Source organism: Hylaeus volcanicus, chromosome 2 (genome assembly GCF_026283585.1).
Source record: "Hylaeus volcanicus isolate JK05 chromosome 2, UHH_iyHylVolc1.0_haploid, whole genome shotgun sequence".
In the NCBI taxonomy this organism is placed as follows: Eukaryota; Metazoa; Arthropoda; class Insecta; order Hymenoptera; family Colletidae; genus Hylaeus; species Hylaeus volcanicus.
Window position 1 is genome coordinate 3,546,254 of NC_071977.1, and position 10,891 is coordinate 3,557,144.

Here is a 10,891-nt window from a genome sequence, read left to right on the forward strand (position 1 = left end):
AAAGAATTGTGCCACCTCCTCGAGTGTCATGTTATCCTGATACAAAGAGGTAAGTTACGACACAAAATAAAGAATTGTGCCACCTCCTCAAGTACCATGTTCTCCTGATACCAAAATGTAAAATTCCGGCCAGAATTTGATACGTACCAAAGATTCCTTGTGCCACCTCTTCATATATCATGTTCTCCTGATACCAGGGGTTAGAGTCCGATCAGAATTTGATACATACCAAAAATTCCTCGTGCCACCTCTTCATATATCATGTTCTCCTGATACCAGGGGTTAGAGTCCGATCAGAATTTGATACGTACCAAAGATTCCTCGTGCCACCTCTTCATATATCATGTTCTCCTGATACCAGGAGTAAGATCAAGCCAGAATTTCATACGTACCAAAAATTCCTCGTGCCACCTCTTCGCATATCATGTTCTCCTGATACCAGGAGTAAGATCAAGCCAGAATTTCATACGTACCATGAATTCCTCGTGCCACCTCTTCGCATATCATGTTCTTCTGTTACCAGGAGTAAAAATCCAACATTTCCCATCACAATTTCGAGCCGAGCGATTTGCAACATTCTTGAACTCGCAACTTTGTTGTATTCCGCGGGGACCGATTTGCAACATTGTTGAACTCGCAACTTTGTTGTATTCCGCGGGGAACGATTTGCAACATTGTTGAACTCGCAACTTTGTTGAACATGGTTGCAAATTTTGGAAATTCCACCTCTCAAGATTGCATCAAAGTTGCAGAGCTAAAAATCACAACTCAGAAGTTCGGGTAAAATGTGACAATATCCGAAAAATCGACGCGACATTGTTAAACCATGAAATATCACAGATGTGAGGCGAAATTATAGAGGAATATCACAGTAATGAGGGAAAATTATAGGGAAGTATACCAGGAAGTAAAGGGAAATATACCAGAAAATGGAGGAATATTAAAGGAAAATGTGTAAGGTAATGGAGGGAAATTAAAGGGAAATATACCAGGAAATGGGGGGAGTTAAATGGAAATGTGTAAGGAAATTAATGGGAAATATACCAGGAAATGGAAGGAAATTAAAGGAAAATGTGTAAGCAAATGAAGGGAATTGAAAGGGAAATAGAGGGAAATTAAAGGGAAGTAAAGCAACCTATACTTGCAGTTATGTCAGGCCGGTTGCCGTCTCGTAGGCGCAGGATTGCCCCTGTTATGCGGCAACCTACACTTACAGTTGTGTCGGGCCGGTTGCCGTCTCGTAGGCGCAGGATTGCCCCTGTTATGCGGCAACCTACACTTACAGTTGTGTCGGGCCGGTTGCCGGCTCGTAGGCGCAGAAGTGCCACCTCTTCGCATATCACGTTCTCCTGATACCAGGAGTATAAATCCGGTCAGAATTTGATACGTACCAAACTCGTGTGTAATTTGCTTGGCGATTGTAGTTAAACTGAACGCACTGAATGCTTGAAAATATTCCTAGAGCAACCTAAAGTGATTGAAAGGTCCTCTGTTTTTACGTAAAACCATAAAACCGTCATTCTTACAAAAATATATCTAGCATCGTGGTATCGAAATAGCGATGTGCCCATTCTCTGCAGACATCCTGCTCTTTAAACGTCCATATACTCCGTTTATTTTCCGAATTCGATAAAATCCTTTGACAGATATATTTGAAACGCCTACTTGAGAAAATACAAACAAAATTGATATATTGAAAGTTCTGGACTAGAACACCTCCTTTATTTTTCTAATTCTACCTCTCCAATTCCACTATACCGATATCCAAAGGGCCCGCAACAAGCTCAAAAGCTCCTCTCTCCCCGTTTCGAGGACCAATCGCTACAGTAGCGAGTCTGCCATGCTGGTACCCTCGTAGGCATGCAGCGGCCGAACGCCGAGCGGTCGCTCGCTCTGTATACCGAATTCGAATCAATTGATTGGCTGTTGATTGGAAATTGAATTAGATCGGAATGTGCGTGTCTGCGTGGTCGCGGCGAGGGGCGGAACACGAAGAGGGACAGCCCGATGGCGAGGCAGAGGCCACGGAGCGAGATAGGGTTGCTGTCGTGCGCGGAGCCATGGACTGGGGGGTCCCAAAGGATGCTGGCGATGTGGCGGGTGGTTACGGGAAGAGGGGAACGGGCACGGCTGCTTCTGCCTTCGCAATGTGCCTGGAATATCAATGCCAACCACTTTTCGTTGCGACCGCTGTCGGACAGCGGCGCAAACTGCCGTCGTTCTTTCTCTCCGTCGAGGACCGCCGCTCGTCCCTGTTCCATCGCGTGGTCACTACGCACACATCATCGGCCATCGTGTGTTGTCGCCGGCGGCTTTTCGCGCGTCTGACCTCTTTGATACCGTGCCCGGAATCACGCCTGTATCCGTCGTTTACTCGTGCTCGGATTTGCATAAATTATTGGCTACCACATGAAGAATATCGATTCGCGGGGGCCGCCTTCGGATTCGCCGCGCACAGCGGAGGCTGTGTCCTGGATCGACGATGTGGTGTCGCGGGATCAGGGTTGGCCTGATGGGACATTACGTAGTGGGTTGTGGGTGTCTTGGCATAGTAGAAGCGGAATTAGTTTGATATGCTAACCGGCTATATTTTCGAGGATATTTGTTAACACATTCGCGACCGCTAACGCGAATTCACGTCACTTCAAATTCCATTCAAAAATCTTTCTATTTTATATACTAGGGTCGAGTGTTGTACCAGGAAACATTTTTTGAAAACAAGCTTGTATGTTTAAAATAAATAAACTTCGTTATGATAAAGAGCTTGTTTTCACTTGTACAACCCCATACTTAATCCTATATAAATTCTAAGGTCAGGAACGTCCCTTTAATAAAACCCTTAGAAAGACATCATCGTAGATACCATACTAATTATTCAACGTAAAGCAACCATTGAATTTACGTTGAATGGCACATACCCTCAAACATTTCCCCTCCTTCGCTACATCATTACATAATACCCACACAAAATCCATATAATACATTCTCTAGCAACGAACCCGATACTTCTCGAAATCTTCTCCAGACTTCGCCAATTTTTCTTTTCCTATTCGAACTTTCAATTCGCGCGAAACCGAGGGAACCACCCCTCGAGGCGTGGAACTCGAGGATCGACGCCCGAGTACTCGAAGGGAAGATCGGTGCACGATATAAAAGCAAGAAGGAAACAGTAGTAAAGTCCGTCGTTTCGCTGGGAGGAATTACTCTGGAAGCAAGAGGACGAGCCGGAGGAGAACGCGAGACGTCGGTAGACGCTTTTGCGATGACCGCAAGGACGAGCTTTACGAGCTCCGCTCGAACTCTCCTCCTCGTCACGCGATGAGCGAGAGAAATGATGCAGAGGGGGTACGGTGGCTGGAAGCGAAAGAGAGGAACGGAGACTCGGGGGTGGCTCTCGTTTTCGTTCTCTTACGCCCTGCGTCGTCGTCGTAAACCTGGGTTTATTTATGCGGCCCTCGTCGGCCGGCTCCTGTAGTAGAACGACGGGGATGTGACAACGTGACGTGGTTACTCCATCGTCTACCTTGCGCTCTTACAACCCTTATAGTTCGGTTATGTTTTTCTTGATAAACGTATACTTGTTTCGATCCTGATGCCACTGGCCCGGCTTCCGGATTGGACGTCGCGGTAGGTCACACGCAGAAGTCGCGAGACCCAGGTTGCTGCTCCGAGGTGGAGGCTGGAGGGTTTGGTTGTTATTCATATCGTTGTAGAATCGACTCAAACGAATGTCCCAGGCTAAGTCTCGGTGTCGGAGACTTGGGGTCTGAGTAAGAGTCTCGGAGTCAGAGGCAGAGTCTGATAATGGTCCTTGGAAAAATAAAAGTTTCGTCAGGGTTTCTTTCTTTCTATCTATGCATTTTATTTGTACTTATTTACCTTTGGCAATTTTTGATGTCATACGAAGTGTTTACTCTTTTCCGATACTATCACAGGCTGGACTGATAATGTTCTTGTAACAAAATGAAACTATGCAATAGTTTTCTTCATTTCTACATGTGTCTTTCAGCGTTGTTTAATATTGTTACGAAACGAGTTACGGTAACAACCCTTGGAAAAAATGGAAACGTTCTCTTTTCTTTCAAACGTGCACGAGTCTATTTTTATTTGATCCTCTGTAACTCGTAGCATGTTAATCTTCATTGTTTGCTGATTTTAATATTAAAAATTTGTTAGACCAATGCACTATGTTTGAATTTAGATGTCCCTCGATATTTCCTTTCCTTGCTCGAATGATTCATACAATAATGCTTCTACTCGCTTACGTTCGCTCGTGAGATGAAATTTCTTCGTTCCCGTTGCAAGACGTACAGTTCGTTTTCTTTGGTCTATCACTGTGACCAGTTTATACATCACTCGCAACCCCAAACCGGGCCCTCCAAGAACGGGGCAATTCGTTCGAGTTAGCCGAAGACGGCAACCACTAAAAATGTATATTTAATGTTCTAGGCCGAACTGGCTGCGTTGAGGGATCGCAAGGCTGCCATGCTGGCACTGAACGTCTCGACGCACAGACTGATCACCGATCTCGGTAACTCCGCGACGTTGAACTTCACCGACCTCAAAGATGGCGTCGCAGACTTGTATCGCGTCTGGGACGAGACTTTCCAAAAGTAAGTACTGGCAAGTTCCGGCAAGTTTTTGTATACCTCCATTTATTTGCGCTACGATCTTTATAAATATTTTTTTTTTCATTAACTACACTCCTTGGAAGTATTATGTCTTTCCTATTCATTTACTTTAATTATTTTTTATTTTTTATTTTAATTAATGTGTCCTTAGAAAAAATTCCCATATCAAAATTTAATATTCAACAAAGCATCAACGCTCCCACTCTGCAAGGAAAATTAGAGTTACTACTCTTGTGATAGGTACCTAAACGTTTTGGAACGGTCAGAGAGAAGGGCACGCGGTTAGAGATTAACGGAATTCGCGATTTCTGAACGTCTTCCGCGTCGAAAGTTTCCTTTTCTGGTCGAGGGACGCGGTTATCGAGTTTTGGGGCCACGCGGAATAGATGGTTTAGGATCATTGACTGACCGTTCGCTGGCTGGCGTGTGACGTTCAGCAAATATTATGAGAGGCAATGAAGCCTCCAAAGCAAACATCGGGAACCCATGGACACCATAGGTACCGGCAGCGAGGGCTCGGATCGTTGGGATTTTGACCCGTGTCACGGGATTACTAGTTTTAGCTTGGGATCGCAAGTTTAATCTCGGATATTTCCAAAGTGTTCACCACCCCCGAAGAAACGACTATTTGGACGATTTTCTACGAGGGTGCATCGACTAATTTTATCGTAGGTCACACGCTGGAAATTTATTTCTTTATCTTATGGAAAGGTGTACAATGTTCGATACTTCTTAAAATATTTAGCTGATTTTTCACGTTTATGTCGTGAATAATTTTTCTTTTTTTATTAGAATGACAATGTCTCTTCTGAAAGGTTTTTAATTTCGTTTAAGGATATCATTATAAATGCTCGAAATTTTTATCATCAAATTCTCTGTAGACGTTCGTTATTTCGTTAATTTACTGAATTCAAATCCTTTGGGAGTTATTTTTAAACATCTACACTTTGAGAAAATGGGAAAAAATTGATATTTTGAAAGTTAGAATTTTATTTCAGCAAATGTAAGTTGATAAAATGAAAAGCGAACACCCTAAGATAAACACCATCTAACAGTGAGAAAAGACAGGAAAAGGATGAGGCATATCGCGGCGCCTAAAATTGATACGTGGTTGCAGGAAGAAGCACATCGCATGCGGAACGGTCGCGTTTTAATTGCCGTATGAGCACTTGATTCCCCTGTCTGATAGGGATTTGACCCACGCGAAGGGGTTTGCTACTGACCCACTGGGCTTTTACAAAGGTCGAGCCAACTTGTTAGCCAGAGATAGCCTGAAATTTCTATTCTTTGCACGAGCGCACGCGACTGTTCCGTATAACGCACAAATCGCCCGATGACACTTCGTTTCTTGCAGAAACGTCTTGTATTATTGTCGATTGAACTTTAATAGGTTTCCTGCGTTTAAAAGCTATATTATCTTCATATAAATCCTATAGAAAGTCGAGCGTTAGCTCGAGCGATTATCTTCATTAATTTCCTACGAATCCAAATTGAAAAAGATTCGTATTTAAAATTCTGCGGCTCGATTGCGATTTAGTTGAACTTTTTTTCTCGAATGAAAGTGATTTCTGTATTCGCACGCCAATGTAGAACGAACTCGAAGCGAGTCTTCGTCGATCTGTCTGTCAACGAGCCTTGGGGACGTTCAGATTGAGTTCGAATAAAGTGTTTTTATTTGCCGATAGTGCCATTGGGGAGATCCACTAATAATTCGACGCCTGACTGTTTGCCAAGAGGCTTTTGCCTTCGTTTCCACTTTTTATTGTGTTGACCCTGCTCCGCGATTTTTCCATTCAATTTCATCCACCGATTCCCGAGACCCGGGAAGAATCGATGTTTGCCGAGCCTCGTGAATCGATTTCTATCGCGAAGCGAAAGTCTATTTGAAAGTTAAAGAAGTTGACGCGCTTCTTTCTTAATTTTTTTTCTCAATTATGCGTTTGTCGCAGTATCACGTATCGCTCTCGGTCTTCTTTTCGTCGCGGTATGGTTTTAACGCAACAAAATCGATTCTATTACTTAGTACCGAAAGAATTTGTATATAAATTAAACTTAAATTTAGTTGAAGTCTCTAACAAGATTTATACTTTACTTTTCAGGGGCAGTCAACAATTGTGCGCTCTGCAAGCCGTCCAGCAGTTCAGCATCCGTTTGACGGAGTTACAGTGCGCACTGCGAAGGGACAAAGACACCCTTGCGGTATTGGACGTGGCCCTCCAAGCGGGAGCAACATCGGAAGTGGCTTCGTCGGTTCGTCACGTCGCCAGGCTACTGTCTGAAAAACAGGACATCAGTTGTCAGGTAAGACACGATCGAGTGCGCCCGAACCCGACGAAAATTCAAAGTTGATTTTCACGGAAACAAAATCTTATACGAAAAATTGTTATTCTATATTTTCGACTTACTTTTTTCACGTAGAACACCCTGTATAACAACAAAACGACGATTAAATATTTCTACTTAAATAACAGTTACAAATGATCGAATATAAAGTGAAAGAGATACTTTTAATTAATAACTCTTTCGATGAGTTATTTGTCAGGATTTTTGATAAACTTGAAAAATACAATTACAACACACAAAGGAAGCTTCGCAAGTCAAATTCAACGATACCTCAAACACTTTATTCTTAATAAACCTGACGTTGCTATTTCCACAACCGATACCAGTTTGCGTCGAGAAAAAATTCGACAAAACGAAGTATAAAATTGTTGAAGAAACGAACATGGGAGGGAATAGAGACGTCGGTGGCGAGTAATCATCGTGTCGGTTATTCTAATCGCGTTTCAAGGAAAAACGAGCAACGTCGACGTGGAAATATCGCGCGGCGGGGCGACACAGGTTTCTACGGGACGCGTAACAGGGGCCAGGCCAATCGGAAGTCCCGATAACAAACCTGCCACCTGCTTCACCTCGAGCTACTTTTCTCCTTAAGTCCATAAAGCGGCGAGCCGACGCAAAGCGACCTTACCGAGAGATTTACTTTATATGCAAATGCAAGACGGATATGCCGGGAAATAGGGGGATGCGATGGCGTTTAACCGAAACACGATATCGACAAGTGTCATCTGTCAAACGTACCCTCTAATCTGACCCCTTCTTTCCCCTTCTGGCAGCTCCTTCCGGGTTCCTCGGCTGGTGGCATTACCAGTACGACTTTATAAATATGAATCAAACTTGGCGTAGTCAGATAGTCTCGTTTACTCGTGGACGATTATGCTAATATTTTCTACTTTTTATCGTGTACTGCACGCGAATAACAACGCTAGTGGGTGTTAAACAACCCAAGTGTGTAAAGTGAACGATTTAAAATAAACGATTCTCCTTTGTAAAGGAACTGGCGCACGTGCAACTTAATCTGAACACAAAATTTGTAAATTCAAGATAAACTCATTTTAACAGATACACTATATGTTTGAAGGAAACGTAGACAATTGGTTTTTTAAATTATACATTTAAGGTAGAAAATTAATTCCAAGTTTATAAACGTTTGAAGAAATTTTAAGCACGCAATGGGCAAATAATTATCGTATTAATTTCGAAGATATTAAAGAGATTATGAAATAGTACGTGGTACACGCTGAAATGTTATACATATTTATTTACACACTGACCCGATACTCGATGTTATTTACACGACTGTATCCAAGAAAAGGGCCAATAATTGAGGCAACTAAACCTAAATGAAAGTTTATATTTAAAAAGAAATTTCTGTTATCGTTACTGTTGTTATCATTCCTACAGTTCAAGTCGTGTTTGGAATGCAAATTTTGGAACAAAATTACATTCGATTACCAAATGGTAAATGACAAGCCCCATCGATCCCGATACAAGGCGAAACGTTTGTTCGAGGTGTCGCATATTTTCGAAAATTTGAATCAGTTATGCCAGTCACAAAGCATACTCTTATCCCCCTGGGAGGAATCCCTCGCCGTCAGATGTTTCCGCGACACAAAAACAGGGTTGAGAGAAAAAGTTTCTCGCGCCGAGCGGAAGACGAACCAATAAACATGATTCGCCTTATAATCTCGCCTTCCTTAGAACAGCTATATCCCCGGAGTCCTTCCACTCACCCAATCTAAGCGGGGAAATGGTTTCATGCACACGAGCGATACCCCCGGGAACCGTTATCCCATCCAAGGACGTTGAATAATTGCTACTAGCTATCTAACCGATTGAAAATCAAGGATGCCGTGGGAACGTCGGCTAAACGATTTAGCGAGGATTTTCGTCGTTTCGAACGAACGAGATTCTGCACGAAAAACTAACCCTTTGCGCTCTGCGCCATCTCGTAAAATGTGCGAACAGGAACCTTGGAGACGTGTTGTTTTTGGTATAGTTAGATTTTCGTGAAACATTGACACCGCTTCAAACATAAAGGATAGGACGACCACTTCAAAAGACGCTTTAGAATGTTGTTTTTGAATACATTCGATACATCCTATGATGTATTATGTACATTATGTATATATGTATATACATTGAATATGTTTAATTAGTATATTTTAAATAAAATACACGTAAAGTAAATATACGGCAATTTACTTGATGTATGAAATACAAGGAATAATTTTTCCTTGAATTTTACACCGACGAGTATTCCTTAATTTTGAATTAATTCTAAAATACATGTACAATTTATTTAAACGTGGTACTTGAACAGATAGATAACAATAGAAAATATAAAAAACGAAACACGAGTTACAAAATGTAGAAGGCGAAAGTTACTTTAAGTTTCTGTTCTCCGTCTATGCAGTAAAAGATACGAATTTGTATAAAGAAATTCGCAGCCCAGTTGTCAGTAATTTAATATTATTTGTTCTCGTTCGTCCTATCCGACAAAATATTCCCAGCAATCGGGCGCATAAACGTAGAAACATCGTTCCTACGGCACATCTAACAACCAAATGGTTTTCGCGCGCGAAGAAGGTCCGAAGCAATCTCGGACGGAAGAGCCACGATCGAGAGTGAACGTTCCGTAGACGGAGTAATAGGTATTATGGCAGCGAAATAAAGGAGAAAAGGCGCGATCAAAGCACGAAAGGGATGGAAAGGACCGACTGTGGAGTCGAGGATACCCATTATCCGCGCGGAGACGTGGATCAGGATGCAAAACGCTTCGCCAGCGCGCATTTAGCGACCCTTGCCCGCCTCCGAATTCTCTTTAGTCCTTCCAACGCAGCTAATCGTCGCTTATAATAGGACGGCGTACGCGTAGGCACACTCTGCCATAACAGAATCGATCCATTGGCCGATCGATCCGGCAGTTTGACAGGAATAACGAAGTGAAAGTAATCCTTTCTTTGATTCTTTCAGAACTTGTACCTTTCAACAGGTTTTGGATCTGTTTCTGTTTTGGATGACCGTTTCCACGAAAAGAAATTTATATCGCCAAATTATTAGTTATTAGAATATATTTTATGTAGAGAAGTGGTTGAAGATTTGTCTCATTTATAGGTGACTAGGTATCAAGGAATAGTTTCCCCCTCGGTTTCATCCGCGTGGAATACTATTTTTATTCTATAATATTATAAAAATGTACCCAATGTTTTTGACTAACAAATTTCCTAACTAAATTCGATCGTCGAAGACAGATAAATCTCCCACATCTTTATAATTAGAGAGAGGAAGAGTAAGCTAGTTTATTCGTAAAATTAATTCGATACAAAATTACTGTAAAACCATTGACCATTGATTTTAAGAAAAAATTGATCGAAGTACATGGGTCAAATTGAGCAGCTCGATAGTTTCGATGTTAAGCTTTTAGGTTTGTTTTCTATACCCAACACACTTACAAAGGTAAACTTGAGTTTCGACGACGACCAACATCGAAGAAAGAGTTACTCGAAACGTGCACAGGAAAAGTATCGAAAGTCAAACACAGAGCAGCGAAAACAGTCTATTTCGCCATTGACGCCGTAACCGTGTTTACGCGTTAACTGTTTACGCGTTTGTGCTCCCCGCCAAAGAGGTCCAGATGTTCGCGGGATAAAACGTTACGACATATTCCCTCCACCTTGGCGGAATCACTTTCGACGCTTTTCATGCGACAGTGAAAAATGTTTACCGTCGAACCATTTTCCACGATTACTGGTCTCGCTCGTCTCCGCAACCCTTACAATGTGTCATTGAATGAACCGAATGGAACTCTGAAAACGGTCGTTTCGCGCGAATGCAAAATAGTCGTGTTTGGAGAATCGCGGAGAATGGCTCTGTGGGATTGATTGCTAATCTAAATCTAATCTCAGTTTACACTTTTG

The 10,891-nt window shown here is 42.3% G+C and overlaps 1 protein-coding gene and 1 long non-coding RNA gene across 10 annotated transcripts in view; one reads left to right on the forward strand and one right to left on the reverse strand.

Annotated features, from left to right (window-relative positions):
* Window positions 1-10,891, forward strand: part of LOC128884809 (klarsicht protein) — a 168,879-nt gene that overhangs the window by 137,981 nt on the left and 20,007 nt on the right. For 3 of the 4 annotated variants that reach the window (XM_054138445.1, XM_054138446.1, XM_054138448.1), the window contains exons 18-19: window positions 4,450-4,613; window positions 6,731-6,932. In XM_054138445.1, the coding sequence (XP_053994420.1) occupies window positions 4,450-4,613; window positions 6,731-6,932 (366 nt within the window). Of the gene's footprint in view, window positions 1-1,946; window positions 2,521-4,449; window positions 4,614-6,730; window positions 6,933-10,891 lie in introns of those variants that run through there. The other variant, XM_054138449.1, reaches the window with a different exon arrangement.
* The window catches only part of LOC128884817 (uncharacterized), a 107,896-nt gene that overhangs the window by 25,759 nt on the left and 71,246 nt on the right, over window positions 1-10,891 (reverse strand). For 2 of the 6 annotated variants that reach the window (XR_008459485.1, XR_008459482.1), the window contains exon 3: window positions 6,719-6,906. This is a non-coding gene — a long non-coding RNA (uncharacterized LOC128884817). Of the gene's footprint in view, window positions 1-3,670; window positions 3,811-4,544; window positions 4,672-6,718; window positions 6,907-10,891 lie in introns of those variants that run through there. The other 4 variants (XR_008459483.1, XR_008459484.1, XR_008459486.1 and 1 more) reach the window with 4 other exon arrangements.